Source organism: Hyperolius riggenbachi, chromosome 1 (genome assembly GCF_040937935.1).
Source record: "Hyperolius riggenbachi isolate aHypRig1 chromosome 1, aHypRig1.pri, whole genome shotgun sequence".
In the NCBI taxonomy this organism is placed as follows: Eukaryota; Metazoa; Chordata; class Amphibia; order Anura; family Hyperoliidae; genus Hyperolius; species Hyperolius riggenbachi.
Genome location: NC_090646.1, coordinates 273,432,865 through 273,453,456, shown reverse-complemented (window position 1 = coordinate 273,453,456; position 20,592 = coordinate 273,432,865). Strand labels below are relative to the sequence as shown.

The 20,592-nt window shown below is 42.3% G+C and overlaps 1 protein-coding gene across 2 annotated transcripts in view; it reads right to left on the bottom strand.

Moving 5' to 3' along the window:
• Nucleotides 1-8,793: 8,793 nt before the first annotated feature.
• GSR (glutathione-disulfide reductase) overlaps nt 8,794-20,592 on the bottom strand; it is a 41,135-nt gene continuing 29,336 nt past the window's right edge. For both annotated transcript variants that reach the window (XM_068233589.1, XM_068233588.1), the window contains 4 exons: nt 13,242-13,353; nt 11,627-11,758; nt 10,621-10,754; nt 8,794-9,224 (listed from right to left, as the gene is read on the bottom strand). In XM_068233589.1, the coding sequence (XP_068089690.1) occupies nt 9,075-9,224; nt 10,621-10,754; nt 11,627-11,758; nt 13,242-13,353 (528 nt within the window). In that variant the 3' untranslated portion in view covers nt 8,794-9,074. The remainder of the gene's footprint in view (nt 9,225-10,620; nt 10,755-11,626; nt 11,759-13,241; nt 13,354-20,592) is intronic.

The following is a 20,592-nucleotide window of genomic DNA, read 5'->3' as shown; positions in this document are numbered from 1 at the left end:
CCTCTGTAAATGACAATCTTTTGATTTTTTTTTACACACAATTGTCCATTTACAGAGTTATTTCTCCCACCCAGCATGGGTATGTGTAAAAATACACCCCAAAACACATTGCACTACTTCTCCAGAGTACGGCGATACCACATGTGTGGCACTTTTTTGCAGCCTAACTGCGCTAAGGGGCCCAAAGTCCAATGAGTACCTTTAGGATTTCACAGGTCATTTTGAGAAATTTTGTTTCAAGACTACTCATCACGGTTTAGGGCCCCTAAAATGCCAGGACAGTATAGGAACCCCACAAATGACTCCATTTTAGAAAGAAGACACCCCAAGGTATTCGGTTAGTAGTACGGTGAGTTCATAGAAGATTTTATTTTTTGTCACAAGTTTGTGAAAAAAAAAACAATAAAAATCAATTTCCGCTAAGTGTCATTTTCCGCTAACTTGTGACAAAAAATAAATTCTATGAACTCACCGTACTACTAACGGAATACCTTGGGGTGTCTTCTTTCTAAAATGGGGTCATTTGTGGGGTTCCTATACTGTCCTGGCATTTTAGGGGCCCTAAACCGTGAGGAGTAGTCTTGAAACGAAATTTCTCAAAATGACCTGTGAAATCCTAAAGGTACTCATTGGACTTTGGGCCCCTTAGCGCAGTTAGGGTGCAAAAAAGTGCCACACATGTGGTATCGCCGTACTCAGGAGAAGTAGTATAATGTGCTTTGGGGTGTATTTTTACACATACCCATGCTGAGTGGGAGAAAGATCTCTGTAAATGGACAATTGTGTGTAAAAAAAAAAAATTAAAAAATTGTCATTTACAGAGATATTTCTCCCACCCAGCATCGGTATGTGTAAAAATACACCCCAAAACACATTATACTACTTCTACTGAGTACGGCAATACCACATGTGTGGCACTTTTTTGCAGCCTAACTGCGCTAAGGGGTCCAAAGTCCAATGAGCATCTTTAGGCTTTACAGGGGTGCTTACAAATTAGCACCCCCTAAAATGCAAGGACAGTAAACACACCCCACAAATGACCCCATTTTGGAAAGTAGACACTTCAAGGTATTCAGAGAGGGGCATGGTGAGTCCGTGGCAGAATTCATTTTTTTTTGTCGCAAGTTAGAAGAAATTGAAACTTTTTTTTTTTTTTGTCACAAAGTGTCATTTTCCGCTTACTTGTGACAAAAAATAATATCTTCTATGAACTCACTATGCCTCTCAGTGAATACTTTGGGATGTCTTCTTTCCAAAATGGGGTCATTTGGGGGGTATTGAAAATGGGAAAATTCACTTTTTGCACCATAGTTTGTAAACGCTATAACTTTTACCCAAACCAATAAATATACACTGAATGTTTTTTTTTTTTTTTTATCAAAAACATGTTTGTCCACATTTTTCGCGCTGCATGTATACAGAAATTTTACTTTATTTGAAAAATGTCAGCACAGAAAGTTAAAAAAAATCATTTTTTTGCCAAAATTCATGTCTTTTTTGATGAATATAATAAAAAGTAAAAATCGCAGCAGCGATCAAATAGCACCAAAAGAAAGCTTTATTAGTGACAAGAAAAGGAGCCAAAATTCATTTAGGTGGCAGGTTGTAGGAGCGAGCAATAAACCGTGAAAGCTGCAGTGGTCTGAATGGAAAAAAAGTGCCTGGTCCTTAAGGGGGTTAAAGCCCACGGTCCTCAAGTGGTTAATTGTACAGAGCCACAATAATCTAACATGAATACAAACTGTTTCTGGTTTGATTGATCCTCATCCATGCGTGGCATGGATTAATGTGGCTCTATGGGGTAGGACTTGAAACACCCAGGAAAGCTTTTGTTTTCCTTGCTTCCTCAGAATAAAAATATAAATGATCATTAAACAGTTCTGTTTCAAATCTAATCCAAGACACCGTCTACATGAGGCATGTACGATTACCCTGGGTCTGTCCTGGGTTTCCTCAAACCCCAAAAACATACAGATAACTAAACATTAGCTTACCTGGTAATTTTATTTTAGGTAACCCTCCAGGACAGGTATACATCGAGATCTGGCCCCTCCCAGGAAACAGGAAACATCCACAAGCCTCTCTATAAGTAAAAAGATTTGTCAGGTATCCGGCAGTATATAACCAAGAAACAACTACCAACAGGTCTCAACTCCTGACACCTAACCAATAGCGTATTACAAATACACATAATTATTATTATTATTACTATTAACACTTGCCAACCTCTTTCATAGTGCACAAAATTAACATATCTTCATATATACATAAACAATATATACATAGCTTATGAACAATACGGGTGGGTTACCCCACCTGTCCTGGAGGGTTACCTAAAATAAAATTACCAGGTAAGCTAATGTTTAGTTTTTTCCATTAACCCTCCAGGACAGGTATACATCGAGATGATACTCAAGAAAACACTAACCTTAGGGTGGGCTGACCGCATGTAAGACTTTCCTTCCAAAGTCTTGGTCTGATGAAGATATCCGATCTAGTCTGTAGTGCCGCATAAACGTTCCCAAATTCTTCCACGTTGCTGCCTTACAGATTTCCAGAGGAGAAGCACCAGCTCTGAAGGCCCAAGTTGTTGCTGTCCCTCTCGTAGAGTGAGCTTTAAGATTCTTTGGGGGTACAACCTCCATAATTTTATATGCTTCCAAAATGCATAACTTAATCCAGTTAGCTATCGTTCTTTTTGAAGCTTTCTGCCCTACTAATTTACCTGTGAAATTTACAAATAATGCTTCAGTCTTTCTTAAATTTTCCACTCTTTCCAAATAATCTTTAAGTATTTGTCTCACATCTAATAAATGTCGTTCCTTTTCCTTGTCATTTGTCGGAATCGGATAGAAAGTTGGCAGTATAATTTCCTGAGATCTGTAAAAAATATCTCCAACCTTTGGAATAAACTCTGAACTTGTTCTAAGGACTACTCTGTCCTTATAAAAAATACAATAGGGTTTCCTACAGGATAATGCCTCTAATTCACTAACTCTTCTTGCAGAGGTAATTGCTATCAAAAAAATAGTTTTAAACGTTAACAAACGCAAGTCCATTTCTTTGTGGGAATCAAAAGGAGGCCTAGTTAATGCCTTCAGTACTAAGGATAAATCCCACTTCGGAAATGGTTTAACCGCAATAGGTCTATTCCTTTCTATTGATCTCACAAAACGAGCAATCAAAGGATGGGTGGCCAATTGTCTGTCCAAAAAAACAGAAAGTGCTGAAATTTGTACTCTAATCGTGCTTAGAGCCAATTTCTTCTCTACTCCACTCTGGAGAAACTCTAATACTGTAGCAATCTCATTCGACTTAAATCCTGATTGTTCCTTCCATAAATTATATGTCTTCCAATACTTCAGATATATAGCCCTCGTATTCCTCTTCCGACTCTTAATGAGTGTGTCTATTACTTTGTCTGATAGGCCATAGCTTTTTAGAATCCGCTCCTCAGTAACCAAGCTGTTAACTTCCATTTGTTGATGTCTGGGACCAGCTGCCTCTGAATTAATACTAAATTGTCCTGAACAGGCAGAGGTAATGGATCTGCTACTTTTAACTTCAGCAGCAGAGGATACCATGATCTTCGCGGCCAATTCGGGGCGACCAGAATTACTTTCGCTTTGGATGCTGCAATCTTTCTCAAAACCAGAGGTAGAAGGTTCAATGGTGGGAATGCAAATGCCAGACTGAAGTCCCATGTTTGAGAAAGAGCATCCACTGCCGTCGGATTGTCTTTGGCGTTCAGGGAGAAAAACTGACGACATTTGGTATTCTCTCGATTGGCGAACAGATCTATGACTGGAGTTCCCCAAACGGATGTTATCCATTGGTATACATCGTTGTTCAATTGCCACTCCATATTCGATAGCTGTTTGCGACTGAGTAGATCTGCTAGTAAATTCATAGAACCCTTTAGATGAATTGCTGTAAGCGACAACAGAGTCTGTTCTGCTATGTTCAAGATTTCCAAAGCTAGTGTCAATAGTTTGTGTGATCTCGTTCCTCCTTGGCGATTTATGTAGGCTACGACTGTGGAGTTGTCTGTCCTTAGCTGCACATGCTTTGCCGTTATCAAATGCTGAGTTGCTATAAGGGCTAACTTGACCGCCATTAATTCCCTGTAATTTGAGGACTGACTCCTCATATGCTGCTGCCAAAGACCCTGTACTTTGAAACCCTGCACATGGGCCCCCCCATCCTGACAGACTTGCATCCGTAGTCAGAATTACTTGTGTAGGGAACTGCCAAGCTCTGCCCTGAGATAACGAGTGGGGGACTGTCCACCATTCTAAGCTCTCTTTCACTGTCTCCGGAATTTCTATCAATCGGTCCAGAGACTGGATTGTCTTGTCCCAATTTCTCAACACCCAGGACTGCAGTATATGTGCATGTTTCATGGCCCACTGCACTGCTGGAGCTACTGAGTTTAACAGCCCCAACAGCCTCATTGCATTTCGGATCGAAATTACATTGCTTTTCCTGAAATCTTCCGTCTGTTGCACGAGTTTCGCAACTTTTTGTTCTGGTAGGAACATTTTCTGTTCTATTGAATCTATCATAAATCCTAGAAAGAGAATCTTCTGAGTGGGTTCTAATTGTGATTTCTCCAGACTTATAATCCATCCCGCTTGCTGAAGCTCCTTCACAACTATCTCCCTGTGTAGTAATAATGTTTGTCTCGAATCTGACATTATCAATAGGTCGTCCAAGTAAGGAACAATCATTATTCCCTTCTTGTGTAAGTGGGACACTAGCTCGGCAATCACCTTGGTGAAAATTCTTGGAGCGGACTTTATGCCAAAGGGGAGGCAGCGGAACTGATAATGGGTTATCATTGGACCCTCTTTTACCGCAAACCGGAGAAATCTTTGAGATTTCGCTTCTATTGGGACATGCCAATAGGCGTCCTTCAAGTCGATGCTGAGCATGAAACAATTGGCTGTTAGCAACGTTCTGAGAGAATAAATCGATTCCATTCTGAACTTCTGATGTTTTATAAAGGGGTTCAGAGGTTTGAGATTTAAAATTAGTCGATACTTTCCCGACGGTTTTTTTACCAGGAATATCTTTGAATAAAATCCTCTCTTTTTCTCCAGGATTGGCACCAAAGTGACTATCTTCCTTGTTAACATGTCTTGCAGAATGCAGGACATGGCTGCCTGTTCCTCGACTGACCTTAAATTTTTGGTCACACTGAATTTCACTGGGGTTTTTTGCTGAAATACTATGTGGTACCCCAGTTTGACCAGATTGAAGATAAATGGGCTGGTTGCGAATTTCTGCCACTGTGGGAAAAAGGCGCCCAACCTTCCCCCCACAGCCTGTTCGCTGTCACTGCTGTCTCTTAGCAGCGGGGTCTGAACTGCCAAACAATGCGTTTGGTCTGTTCTGCTCACGTGAAAAAGACCAGGGCTTACGTCTATTTTGGGGTTTGACTTTATTTTCTTGACGGTTCTTACGAAAAACTTCTTCCTGTGTCTAAATGGTCTCTTTCTGGGGAACCCTTTCTTTCTGTCTGATGTTCGTTCCAATATTTCATCCAACTGTGGACCGAACAACAGATCACCAGAAAAAGGAATAGTACATAACTTGTTTTTAGATATATTACTACCCTCCCAGGTCTTGATCCAGATATTTCTCCTGGCTACATTAGACAAAGCTGCAGCCCTTGCTGTAAGGCGAATGGACTCTGTTGCAGCGTCAATAATAAAATGTATGGCTTTGAACATCACGGTAAAGGAATTTAAGATTATTTCTTTACTGGATCCCATCTTAATGTGACGCATTACCTGATGCATCCACAGATCTAAAGGTGCGGCCCACACACGTAGTTGCAGCCGCTGGGCGGAAATTTGCACATATAGCAGACCAAGTCTTTTTTAGAGCAAACTCTGCCTTTTTATCTGATTGGTCTTTAAGGAAACCTAAATCCTCAAAGGATAACTCATTTTCCTTTTGTACCTGTGAAAAGGCCGCATCCAGCTTAGGACATTTGTCCCACAGCTTACAGTCTTCCTCTGCAAAAGGGAATCTCCTTTTAAACCCCCTAGATAAAAACACTTTCCTATCCGGGTTTCTCCACTGGCTATCAATCAATTGCTTAGTTGATGAATGTACAGGGAAAACCATTGGTTTCTCCCCCTCCATTCCTGCGTACAATGCATCATGTGTAGATACTGATGAAGGCGTTTCATCTTTTAACCCTAATGAATCATAGATTGCCTTTAATAACTCATCTGTCTCGCTAGCAGAGAACCTAAATTTAGACGGTTTATCCTGATCTTTCTCTGATAATTCTTCCTCAGAATCACACTCAGAAATCTCATCTGAGTATTCTTCTGGTTCAGAATCTGATAAAACAGGACGATCCGTTTTTGCAGTTGCTTTCTTATGTGTCTCAGAAGGTAATGTCTCTCCTATAGAGACATCAGTAGATTTCCCAGTAGGTATAGCCGTTTGATCTATAGGATAACCAGTCGGAAATTGTTGCGGGCTTGTGTCTATAACAATAGGAGACTGAGCAATGACCACAGGCTGCTGTATAACCGGCTGCGCAGCAGGAGCAGCAGAAGGTACAGTTCCAGAACCAGTCGGTATTTGTACAGGTGGTTGATTAATAACAGCTTGAGCAGACATGGATTCTCTAAAGACCTTCATAGATTCTGACATTTCTTTGCGGACCATTCTCAAAAAATCTTTATAAGCCACAGCAGATTCTTCATTCAAAACTCTAGTAGAACATTGCTGACATAATAGCTTATTCCAATGCACTGGCAGCTTCACATTACAAGAAGGACAGCGTTTTTTAGGCCTAACAGCTTCTGATGCTTCAGTAGCAGTGGTAACAGTTGTAGCAGTTGAAGCTGAAGATGAAGCTGCAGCGCTCTGAAAAACAGATAAAGTACCACTATTGAAAACAGCCTTAGCCTATTTTCAAAACACACAACCATGTGAGCAACTTCCCACCGAAAGCTATGTCACCAGCCAAATCCCCAAAAACACAGTACTAGCAAAGAGCCACCACAGAAGCCTTCACATAAACAACTGTTTGTATGTGTATAAATGATACCTTAGTATCCGGCTTTGGCTCTTGCGTCTTGGATTCCTCCTGAGCAGCCTGCTGGCCCACGCTCAGAGCAGACGCCGACTGTGTCTCCATTTTGCGTCCTGCACGAGTGCAGAGACGCTGTGGACGCTGCCCACTCTTCTATCCGGCGGGCGGAAGTGACGACACCGGAACCGGAAGTACTCCGGACGCCATCTTGGATTATGGCACACTATGCCCCACTCAGCCTCCGCTTTCCGCATAGCGTGCAGTCGCCATTCCAGCCGGCGGCGCCTGCCAGTAAGAAGCTGCAACAGCCCTCTCTCCTTTCAGACCATCCACAAAGGCAATATGGAGAGGTAAGCGGACAACACAGGATAACAAACCTAATGCTCCTGGACATGCCTCCGCCGCACCAACAGCCCTTAGCCCCCCAAGCTCTCCAGGACTGCAGCGCAGGTATAGAGAGACCTGTCCCTGGACAGGAAACATCCATACTGCCGGATACCTGACAAATCTTTTTACTTATAGAGAGGCTTGTGGATGTTTCCTGTTTCCTGGGAGGGGCCAGATCTCGATGTATACCTGTCCTGGAGGGTTAATGGAAAAAGTTTAATTCGTTTCCTTCCAAAATTGACCTTAGTATACAAGAGAGCCATAAAGTTATGAACGGAATTAGAGTGTGAGCTCCTCTGAGGGATAGTTAATTACATGATTATGTACTCTGTAAAGTGCTGCAGAAAATGTTAGTGGTATAGAAATGCACATGAATAATAAATAGAAGCACCATGTACATGCGACAATTGCTGTTCACTTCATCACTTTTCTGGAGGCATAAGGCACTTTTGCAATATTAAAATATATGTCCAGGTTTAGTGCACCTAATTGCTAAAAGTGGCCACACACTAACATTCCCATTAAACTATAGAAAGATTTGATCATTAGTAATCTGGCTACAAACCCCAAATCAATCCATTTAAAATACAGTGGAACCTTGGTTTGTGAGCATAATTTGCTCTAGAAACATGCTTGCAATCCAAAGCACTCTTATATCAGAGTGAATTTCCCCATAAGAATTAATGGTTGATTTGTTCCACAATCCAAAAACAGTTTAGTAAAATAGTATGAAATAAAGATGTAAACAAGACTTTCACTATACCTAGAAGAATCATTGCTATCTGTTGGCTCACCCCAACTTATCCAATGATAATGCCGGTACTTTTGAGGATTTCATGTAAAATGTGACTTTGCACAGTCTCTACACTCAGATTAAGCACAATCCTGCAGTGCCAAAGGGAGAAGAACTATCGGCTCAGTTGTGATGACGTGACGCATGTATACATTTTTTTTTGGCTTGTATATCAAGTCCAAATTTCACAAAACAATTTCCTTGTATTGCAAAGCACTCTTAAACCAAGGTTTTACTGTAATTAAAGACTACAGTTGGGTAAAATCTTCATCAAATTCACATCAAGCCACATTAAAAATATGCATCATGGTGGATTCACCCAATTCTCAGCCTCTGCAGTATGGTGCATTCAGCGGGCCTGGCCCCACCACCTAGTTGCGTGTGTGCGATTTTAGTGTCCTGGAAGATTGCGTGATATACCTGGCAGCTGGCACTAATAAGCTTTGTCTGGTACTGACTATTCTAGTTCATGTCAATCGAATATGACTAATAGACCAACATGACCAACATAAAAGTGTAACAAAGAAGCAAATGAAAAATAAATACAACTTGATGAAAGCAGCATCATTTAATTTGAAGATTATCTAAATGCACCTGGAGTGGTAAATTTCAAATGTTAAGTTTTGCTGTAAGTGTACATTTAAAAGCATGAGATATTCTTTATGGTAGTAAGGCTTCTGCTAAGTATCAAAAGCCACTAACAGCAGAGGGGAAAAAAAATAAAAGAATATGTTCATAAATAAGGATGGAGTGATTTGCCGGAAGCAACTCCCAGAATTCATGGTGGTGCTGGTAGGGGAATGGAGTCTCCTGGTCACGGCACAGAGCAGCAGTTCAGCGTAGTGTAACCAGTTCTTCCGAGGATGTGGGGTGAATGGCAACAGTGTTATCAAAGTCCTTTTTGGTGGCTCCCATTTTGATAGCTACAGCAAATCCTTGCAGCATCTCATCACAGCCCAGTCCCTGCATATGCAAGCCAACCACCTGGAAAATAAAATGCCACATTTCAAACTTCAGTCGAAAGGCTGTTTGGTCACCAATCATTAGTAACATTTAATTTCGCATACTGACTGGACATGGCCAAAACAGAGTCTAATGGCTGCTACACAACATGCAATTTCCAATCAGATAGGTGGTTCAAACCGATTATTTCCAACAGGTCCAATCTGATTTCCGATCTTTTTTTTATCGATTTTCCGATAATTTGTATACAAAATCAATCAGAAAAATGATCGGAAATCAGATCGGACCTGTCGGAAATAAATGATTCGGCCCGTGTGATGGGAAATTGCATGGTGTGTACGTGTATATGATGCACATTGTCATGAGACGCGCATAAACTGCACAGTCTGATGTTTCCATCAGGGCTGTGGAGTCGAGGAGTTGGAGCAATTTCCTGGAGTCATAGGTTTCAATAAACTGAGGAGTTGGATGATTTTTGTACCAAATCCATGGTAAGAATTAGACTAAGTAGTCGGAGCAATTTTAGGTACCTGGAGTCGGTGGTTGCATAAACTGAGGAGTTGGATGATTTTTGTACCAAATCCATGGTAAGAATTACACTAAGTAGTCGGAGCAATTTTAGGTACCTGGAGTCGGTGGTTGCATAAACTGAGGAGTTGGATGATTTTTGTACCAACTCCACAGCCCTGGTTTTCCATCCATGGGTTGCGATTCAGAGCGGAATTGCAATGCTAGGTAGCTGTAATGTTTGTGGAAGCAGATGTGAACATAGAAGCACCGTACATACTATCAACAAACCTACGTCCATAATGTGCCGTTTCAGAATCGTATCATGCATGCAGCCAGTTGTCAGGCATGAGTGTAAGATAGCCAGGTCCCAGATAATCAGTGATGGGAATTTCTTAAACTGAGGCCAATGAAAAGTTAAAACGGAATGTTTACTTCTAAAAATATTATGTTCAGTAGTAAAAATAATTTTTCCAATAATAAAATATTATAAATGAAAATAAGATGTTTGCTTAGGTCACATTTTGATTTGTCTGGCAAACTCTGGAAGGCTCCATTATGATACAATGCAACAAAGATTATTCATAATGATTTACATAGTGCCATCCTCTTATGTGGCACTGTACACAGCGAGAAACGGACAGTGGTAAATAAAAATACATACACTGGTTTACATAAAAATAGACATTGGCACATAGTACAGAAATGGTAAGTAGTAGAATGTTAATAGTGACCAATGTATAGTAATTAACAAAACACACCACATTTTACAAGACACAAAAGGGGAGAGAGCACTGCCCTTTGATGGGAAAACAACAATTATTTTGTGCTTTGCAAAAGTGGTCTGGAGGAAGGCTGAAGTTTATCCTGAAAACCAACTTTAACAAAAAGTATGCATCATCTAGCTCACCTTTTCCTCTTTATCAACACACACCAGCTTCATAACGCATTTTGTTTTTCTCCGGGTAACAGCATGGTACATCGGCGAGAAGGAGGTCGTGTAAATTTTTACATTATCTCTGCCCTTAGCCTTTACTGCTTCCTCTAGAAAACAAGAGCAAAAGAAGAAAAACAATTTTGAATCTTCTGCTATCCATCAAGCACAACATGCTGCACAAGATTGCAGAGACCATGGAAGAATGTAAGTGAACAATGGCTGGAATAGATCCTAAAATTTTCTGCACTTTTTTCAATGTTTCATGTTAAGGCAGGCATGGGCAAACTTGGCCCTCCAGCTGTTAAGGAACTACAAGTCCCACAATGCATTGCAGGAGTCTGACAGCTACAGTCATGACTCATAAAGGCAAATGCATTGTGCGACTTGTAGTTCCGTAACAGCTGGAGGGCCGAGTTTGCCCATGCCTGTGTTAAGGTTTTAAGTGAACATCTGTGGTTACCCACATTGCACCTCTACTGAAAATGCAAATAATCTCTTTATGCCCCTGAAAGCCATGTTAGCATCCAGAAACGCTGGTGTCTAGCAAGCCTATAGCTTTGAATTTTACAGAGCCACATCAACCCCACATGCAGATAGCCTGTTTCTGACTTTTGGTCCTCATCAGTGCATATCAGGGATAGATATGGCTGCATGATATAGGGCTTGGACCAGTACAACACAGTAACCAAGCAGCTTGGGGTGACCCAAAACTACAAGGAGAGTATAGGGGACTAAAAGAGACCAAAAAGCCCTCCTACTAAAAATCAATGCTTAGGCTAATTTGTCTTCTTAAAACATAAGGAACCACAGTGCATTGTGGGTAACTACAGTTGTTCACTTAAAGCTGAATTATTGCAAATTTGTACATGACATGCAGAAATGTGTAAGAAATGTGTGAGATTTGCAATGGACAGATGTGAATGTAGGCTTCGTTTTTTCCCATAACATACATTTCCTCTTAGGAGGAGGACATTCTTACCTTCTGTAATGCCCATTGTCCCAATTGGAGGGTGGCTAAAAACCACTGTTGGAATGTTGTTGTAGTCAAGCTTGGAATCTTCTTGACCTTCAAACAGTCTGTGAGCCAGTCTTCTTCCAGCTGCTATTGCCACTACAATACAGGACATGAACAAATCAGAATTATTCCTCAATCATATAAGCCATGCAGTGTTCTCCCCAGGCTCTTTTAGCCAGGTACTCCACCCGGCTAGTTTTGTTGAGCATCCGGCTGTCATCGGTCACCTCCTCATCCACCTCCTATGCTGTAAGCAGAGTTGCACAGAGAAGCGCCGGCCCTGCATTCTCTCATCGCCCCCACCCGGCTATTTTTTTCATGCCACCCAGCAGGAAAAAACTCTGGGGAGAACACTGGCATGCAAGTGAACATAGCATACCTAAGTTAGGGTGCATACACCCATCCAATTTTGATTTGCCAATCACTGACCAATTTTACCACCTCCATGTGGTATGAGGGCCAACAGGTTCTGAATACTATAAACAGATTGTGCAGGCAAGCTTTCATACTACATGGACTTGGGAACATTGGCCAATCAATATTGGATGTGTGTAGGCACACTAAGACGCACTATAATATACATCTAATTTTTATGGAATACTGGTGTTTTTAGAATACCCAAATTACCTTTCTGTAATTGGGGGTTTTATAGTTCATATCAAGTGCACATGTTAAAGGACAACTGAAATCAGAAGAATATGGAGGCTGCCATATGTATTCCCTTTTAAACAATGCCAGTTGCCTGGCAGCTCTGCTGATCAATTTTGGCTGTAGTATTGTCTGAATAACACCAAAACAACAATTTTGCTTTCTTGGACTGTGTGCTAAGTGGCGAAGACAGATGTAGACACAGGTGCCTCCTTTTTCACTCCCACTAAGCACTGGGACTCAAACTGAGTGTTTTTAGAATTGCACACCTCCAGGCTGAGATAACTGCCAGCCAAGAAGCAAAGAAAAAGCAGCACAAACACCTCAGAGAAACGTTTAATGCTTCTGGCTCCCCAGACAGGGGGCTATATGCAATTCACTTTTTTTCCTATGTGATATTTTACACTTTATCAAGAAAATGCCCTTTAAGTCACAAGCAAGCAACAAATATTTGTTGACAGTACTTGTACACCTACTTTTCTTAAAACCCAGCAACATACAGACACAGAAATCGGTGCATCCTAAACATCCAACACTCAGGCCAATGTACTGAAGAGTGCAAGGATTTATACTTTAGGGAGGCCAAGTAACCCCTGAGAAAGTGCAAGTAAGTCAAACCTCAAGGACAGATCACTCCTGAGAATGGCCACATGAGAGAAGAGTAGGACACACTGCATTTGGCAGCATCTTAATGCGCTAACTTGAGTTTGGACACGGTTTTACATTCTCCAGTACGTGGTCTCCAGGCACAACGCCGAGTTTATTTGAGCACCAAACAACGCCTTTCATGCGTACTTGCACTGTATAGGGATTTCACACAAGAGCATTTTAAGGACTTGTGGTGTTTAAATGTTTGTGTAAACTGAGTCTAAACTTGCAAGCTATCTCTGCAATTATAGTACTGGGAAAGCATTGCATGAGCGGAGATTACCTGGGGTCAATAGTGCTCTCCCACATACATCCCCTACAGCATAAACCCCCATTCGGCTGGTGTTCTGGAACTCATCCACCACAATGTGACCTTTTTCATCTAAGTTAAGGCCCTGAAAAACATTAAAACAATTACAGAATGAAATTAAAAGTACTATTCTAAAAACCTTAAATTAATCATTAATTCAGAATCAGAATTTTAACACTTTTAAAGAACAGGTAAAGGTAAAATGCTTAAGGGCCCATTTACACTACAACGCAAATGCAGCGTATGCAGAAACACTATGGTAAGCACATCGGCTAAGGATACACGAGTGTTGTTCCCATTGACCACTGTTTGCATCGCCACCCTTCTGCCAGTATTTCCACCGCTTCTCCTGTGTGCGCTCATCCTGGAGACCAGGAAGCGTGGGGCTTCCTGTTGGTTTATAAAGAAACCCTATGTAAATCTCACCTCCAACAGGGATGATTCTCATTGGTCCACATGAACCAATGAGAATTTTTCCTGTTGAAAAAGGAGTCACATTGTTTTTTTTGCAAACCAATGAGGTGCATCATGCTTCTTCTGGTCTCCGATGCCCTGCAGATGTCCGAACGGCAGCAGTGGAGCCGAAAATCCACGGGACAAGGTTTCGCTAGCAGCGACCAGCCTAGTGAGAACTGACACCGTCCATTCCCATAGGCTTCCATTGCGTCCAATCTGCAATGCTTGTGGCGCGCTTACGGTCCGCATCCCCTCCCCCCGTGCAGAGGTCGTCCACTACTGCGCTTCTGTCAATTACTCGCACGTGGGCTGGAGTGTTCTGAACTACTGTGCCCGCTCCCAGCTCGGGGTCCCCGCTGGTGCAGAGGCCGACCTTTCGAGGTCATCCTCTACTGCACCTCCGCGAGCAATCACTCTATGAGGGACATGTTGGCTGCAAGGGGCTGGAGGAAGCCCCGGGTAAGTAGATCTGGGGGTAGCGTAGATTGCCTGATGCTTCCTTTAAAGAGACTCCGTAACAAAAATTGCATCCTGTTTTTTATCATCCTACAAGTTCCAAAAGCTATTCTAATGTGTTCTGGCTTACTACAGCACTTTCTACTATCACAGTCTCTGTAATAAATCAATGTATCTTTCCCCTGTCAGACTTGTCGGCCTGTGTCTGGAAGGCTGCCAAGTTCTTCAGTGTTGTGGTTCTGCTATGAACTCCCCCTTCCAGGCCCCTCTGTGCACACTGCCTGTGTATTATTTAGATTAGTGCAGCTTCTCTCTTCTCTCTTATCTTTTACAAGCTGGATAAATCGTCCTCTGAGCTGGCTGGGCTTTCACATACTGAGGAAATTCAGACAAGGGCAAAGCTGTTTGCAGGAAGAAACGAGCAGCCTGAAACTTCAGTGCATGAGAGATGCAGGGGGAAAGAAACACACAAATGATCTCTTGAGATTCAAAAGGAAGGGTGTATACAGCCTGCTTGTGTATGGATGTATTTTCTATGTGTGGACATACTGTACATCAACCTACTTCCTGTTTTGGTGGCCATTTTGTTTGTTTATAAACAAACTTTTTAAAACTGTTTTTAACCACTTTTAATGCGGCGAGGAGTGGCGAAATTGTGACAGAGGGTAATAGGAGATGTCCCCTAACGCACTGGTATGTTTACTTTTGTGCAATTTTAACAATACAGATTCTCTTTAAGTGGGCCTAATCTAATGGGGTACAGTATTTTGGAACACAGTTTTTTTTAATTCACTTGAAACCATGCAAATACAAACCATACAATACTGAGTGTAGGAACACACTAGGCAGAAACACTAGCGTCGCATAAAACGCTATCATTAACGTGCATAATGTAAGTCAATTGACCGCATGAAAAAACGCATTTGTTTGCGTTCTGCAATGTGCGTTTTTGAAACACAGAACTTGCTGTATACTTTTCCAAAACGCATCTAAAACGCACATAATATATGTCAATGGTGATGCAGAGGTATAGCGTTATTGCATTTTTATTGCTTTTATGCGGTTTTGTATAAAACCAAGTTTGATTGTGTATTTCCAGTTCCTGTTGACTTCCTAGTGATGAACCAGAGAGGACATCAAAAATGTGTTTTTATACTGGCCACATTCCCCAAAAAATTTGCATAAACCGCGTATCAGAAACGCATATAAAATGCACAAAACCGTATTTTCAATTCATATGTGTGAAACGCAGTAAAATGCGAACGCACTCAAAACTCACTTCATTATGACAAAAAAAAAAAGCACAAATGAATATGCAGCAAAACGCAACCTTTCTCACACCGCCTAGTGTGTTCCCAGCCAAAATGTTTCCCCTCGCTAGCAAAAAACTAAAACTTAGCCTAACTCACCTATAACCCAAAACTAGGTAAACGAACTTACAAATCTCCAGGAACACGTTTTGTACTACTACATCTTCTCATGAGGATTTCTCAAGGTTTCCTTTAGGCTTTTCAGAAGCACTTTCTGGCAAAGATGGTGACTGGCCTCCCTACTCATCCACTCAGTATACTGGCAGTTGGACTATGGCACTGCCTTTCAGGAAGTGTTTTTGCAAATAATGGAAACTTTGAGAATCTCCCATAAGGATGTATACCTGTGTTAGGGGCTGTCATATTATAATAGCTACTGCACGTTAAAGCTACATAGGGAGTGAAAATGTACAAGGCATTTACTCTAGAACAAATATGAATGTGTAGATATGTATTTTAAATTCTGTAGAACTAGATGGCTGAGCCCTGGGTTCCTACATAGTGCCAAGAAAAAAAGAATTGGGGAGCGCTAGAAGTAATAACCGGACTGTAACCTAAAAATTGGGGAGCAGTTTCCCTTACAATGCGTACTGTAGAAAAATAATTGAAGGGACCGTCTACAGTATCAAAAGTTTATTGAAAAAGACCAAAAATAGATAGCACATTGCATTCCCTTATCCCCCTCTAAAATACACGGCCGTGTATGCCTCTATTGTCAGCTGACAAACCACATTCACTCCTGCATAACAGACATTCCCCCTACACAGAACTTCGAGCACCCACAATGATGTTATTTTGCTCACCAAAGTATTGGGGGGGGGGGGGGGGGCTCCTTTCATTCAAGTAATGCATCAGTTCGAACTTCAAGGGGTTCCTTCTTTCCTTTGCATATTATATGGGGGAAGCGGCTGAAGTTTCCTTTTTTGAACCGATGAATATGGTAGCACAGTGAATTCCCTTGGGACACGGTTTTAAAGTTTTTTTGATTTATGCTGAATGATAGGACTGTCGCCCCCAGACAATGGCATATTCATTAGCTGTCAATCTAGTGGATGATATGGTGTCCACCTTTCAGGCACAGACTATAGACTCCTCCATTGGGAAAGTATCTTCTGATAAAGAATGGAGACGAGTTTTTAGAAATCATCGCAGACTCACTTTGAAACTATTGAGACGTAGATGGACAGTGGTCACACTGGAATCCTATATTAATAAACAGGTTGTCCCATGGGGAGTGAGAGAGAGGGTGTGACCATCAGGACATCTCCTTAACCCTAGATTTCTACCAATTTGGAAACAGGAGTGTATACAAAGGGGTATTAGAACCATGCAACTCATGAAAGAGGAAGAGGAACTACAGGCCCAGGAAATAGAGCTGGAGATAGAGGAAAGTTTGAAGGAAATGAAAAAGTTTGAGTCCCACTCTGAATTTGAGAAATTTAATGCACAGTTGAAAAAGGAAGTGGAGAATACTCAGAGGAGAATCAAAAATACCAAACGCCAAAAATTTCTCATAGACGTTGAGGAGTGGAATGGCGGTAACTTCTTTGAGTATCCTCCAGGGCAGCCAAAATCAAGGTCCAGGTCACAAAGTGGTGACTCTGGATCTGAGATAGAGGGGAATTCCCTTGACAAATCACTGGCTTTTTTAGGGCCAAGCGAGGAGGAGGAAAGCACAGGAGGGGGAGAAGAGGAAGGGGAAAATACCCCAAAGGTCAAAAAGAGAACAAAGAAACAGAAACCCAAACACCAACCCAAATCTATCTTAAAAAGGGATATGCCACCTCGGAAGGCCAAAAACCACAAAAAGAAGCAGACGTAGTAGTCGATCTAAACAATTCAGAAGAGGAGACTAAAAACATCATTAATTTGTCAGATTTTGAACTTCGGTCCACCCACATTTCCGTCCTAAATAGGGGGCTATCTTTCTGCCCAATCTCGGTAGGTGACCACTTTGAGGTCTATAAAGACCTGCGGCTTTTTTTACGCAAAGTAGTGTTGAAGGTCATGTGGTCTAAAAATGATGCGAATGACCCTGTGGCCCCGATCAACCCTGAGGCAGCTGCCGAGACTGTAGCGGATAGAAGAGCATTCATTGATCTTGAATCACTTTGGGACGAAAATAGCTCTGATGAAATTACAGTGGGAGACTCATTCAATTTACAAAAGTAAAGAAAAAGTCCACTTACTTTCCTTCATTATCAATTAACCCATTTTGTGGTGCGGTGGAGCAAGACTTAAGAACAATTAACTGGCAAACACAGTTGAAAAATAATCTCACTAGTGACAAGCAACAGGCTCTTGATCAGTTAAAACAAATTGAGGGGGTGGTCCTTAGGCCAAGTGATAAGGAGGGAAACCTGGTACTTTGGGGTGAGGAGCTATATATGAAGGAGGCCAATCGTCAGCTCAGTGACCCGGAAGTATATATAAAACTTAGAGGAAATCTCTTCCCCGAAATTGTGAAGTCACTAAATAAGAAACTCGACCTAGCATTCTCAGCTGGAATTATTAATTCTAACGAATGAAGGTACATGAAGGTAGACACGTATAGAATACCTATCCTATACCTAATTCCAAAAGATACACAAAAACTCTGACCATCCACCGGGTAGGCCAATCGTATCGGCAATAGGGGGTCCACTGGAGGGGGTGTGTACCTTTCTTGATGAGACTTTGAAGCCCCTAGTGGAGGGCTTAGCCTCATTTGCGCGTGATACAGGGGAAGTGCTTTCCCGGTTAGATGGCCTGCAAATCGAGTCAACCGATCTTTTGGTAGGTATTGACGTTGAAGCCTTATATACCTCCATTCCTCACCACATAGGCATAGCTGCAGTTGAATTCTTCCTTGCTAAAGTGGGCCAAATGCATGATCAAAGAAAGCAATTTGTGTTGGATTTATTGGAAATGGTGCTCACCCTGAACTGTTTCAAGTTTGGGGATGTTTTCTTTCGCCAGATCAGGGGGACGTCCATGGGGGCAGCGTGTGCCCCAGCTTATGCCTTCCTGCACCTTGGTCTTTGGGAGCGAAGTGAGGTGTATGAGAATCAGGCTTTTGGGGTGCACGCTGTCACATGGATTCGTTATATTGACATCTTCCTGGTCTGGCGCGGAACTAGAGGTCAGTTGGCTGTGTTTTTGGACCACCTTAACATGAACGATATAAATATCTGTCTGACTCATGTTGTAGATGAAGTCCAAATTAGCTTTCTGGATTTATGTATAAATAAAGAGGAGGAGGGTATAGCCTCCTGTACTTTTAGGAAACCCACCGCTGGAAATATGTTGCTTCATGCCTCGAGCTTTCACCTTCTGTCCCAGATACGAGGTATACCTGTTGGACAGTTTCTGCGTATACGCAGAAATTGTTCCAACATGGGTGATTTTCAGCTTGAGGCTGAGGCCATAACAAATAGGTTCAAACAGAGAGGCTACCAGGACCAAACACTCCAGGAGGCAAGAATGAGAGCAGAACTGGCCCGCAGAGAGGATTTACTCATACGGGGGAAAAAACAGAGATCCGAAAAACCAGAGGGGTCGATTTAGACTTATCACGAAATATGGTACACATTGGAGCCAATTTAGAGGTATACTTAACCGGCACTGGCACGTATTGCAGCTGGATCCTGTTATTTTTTAAAATAGTAGGTGACTATCCAAGAATGACGGCAAAGAGGGCACCTAACCTGCGAGATCTGTTGGTGCGTTCCGACTATCAACCACGAGTTCAGGTGCCGGCTAGTAAGTGGATGGGTCCCCACCATCGTCCAAAGGGAATGTACTCTTGTACCAATTGCAGTGTGTGTCATCTGGTGGAGAGAACTGATGTCTTCATGTAATCTGATTTACGACATGAGTTCAGTGTGCGTTTGTTTATTAATTGCAACACCAAATATGTGCTCTACATGATAACATGTCCGTGCGGACTGAAATATGTGGGGGAGACGACACGCACACCGAAGAGTCGGATTCAGGAGCACGTCAGTAATGTTAAAAATGCCACAGCTGGTTCACCCCTAGGTGAACAATTTCAAAAAATACCATAACAGTGATCCAGATCTAATAAAGTTCAAAGGATTTTATAAAATGAACATCCCTTCAAGAGGGGGTGATTTGGAAAGGAACCTACGGCAAATGGAGATTAGGTGGATCTTTAGACTGCACACTCTGACCCCGAGGGGTTTAAACACGGATTTATCCCTGGTGCCCTTTTTACCTACATAGGCCAGTGGATGGGCCCCCTGGGGGCGGCCGTGCACTCCAGTGTATAATCAACAATTGGTTGAGCGGTCGCCATAGGGGTGCGCCATACCACATGCTAGTGAGCGATTGATGTGGGATCCATGTAGACTGCGGATTACAGTGCACAGAATGTGGGTACATGCATAATAGATTGTACGCTGCAAGTAAAATGTGTTGCAGCCTCTGTGGAATTTCAGGGGCTAAGACATGCCTAACTGTATATGCTTTGGGCTGTGGCCCCGGGTAGTGCGGTATCCCTCACATGTGTACATGAATATCTAATGTGAGGGGTGTCGCGCTGCCTATGGTGGGCTGGCCCTTTAAGTGACATAAATGCAGTGATATAAATGCAACGATCTGAAGCATGTCTCTATGTAGCCGGTGAAGAAAGGTGCTAGGATGACAGCAAAATTGTGAAATATATGTCTCTTTTGAAGTCTGGGGGTGACCGTTCATTCATGTGATTGTGTGGTGTTGGCTAGATTGGGAAGACTAAGGCAGGCAAATGTGAAGTTACTGCAGCCAAAATGGGTGAGCTGGAAGCATATTCATCCTGTGGATTCCTGTGTCTGAAATAGTATTGGCTGCACTGCCTGAGTCATTTGTTGCTAGGCAGAAGTCAGCTGAGTTCCGATTGGCCAAAACTGCTGCAGGCATAACTTTTTAAATGAACACTGCTGTCCTGCCCCTCTACGTTTGAGAAAGCCTGGAGGGGGCCGGGTGAAACATGTCACGTGACACGGCCGGTGTGTCAGCTGACATCCACACACCAGTACAGCAAAGCTAAGCCAGGAGCCAACCTACTCGGCATGGTTCATTCTGAGGGACGGACGCTGTGCACTCCATATCTGCAGCCTGCT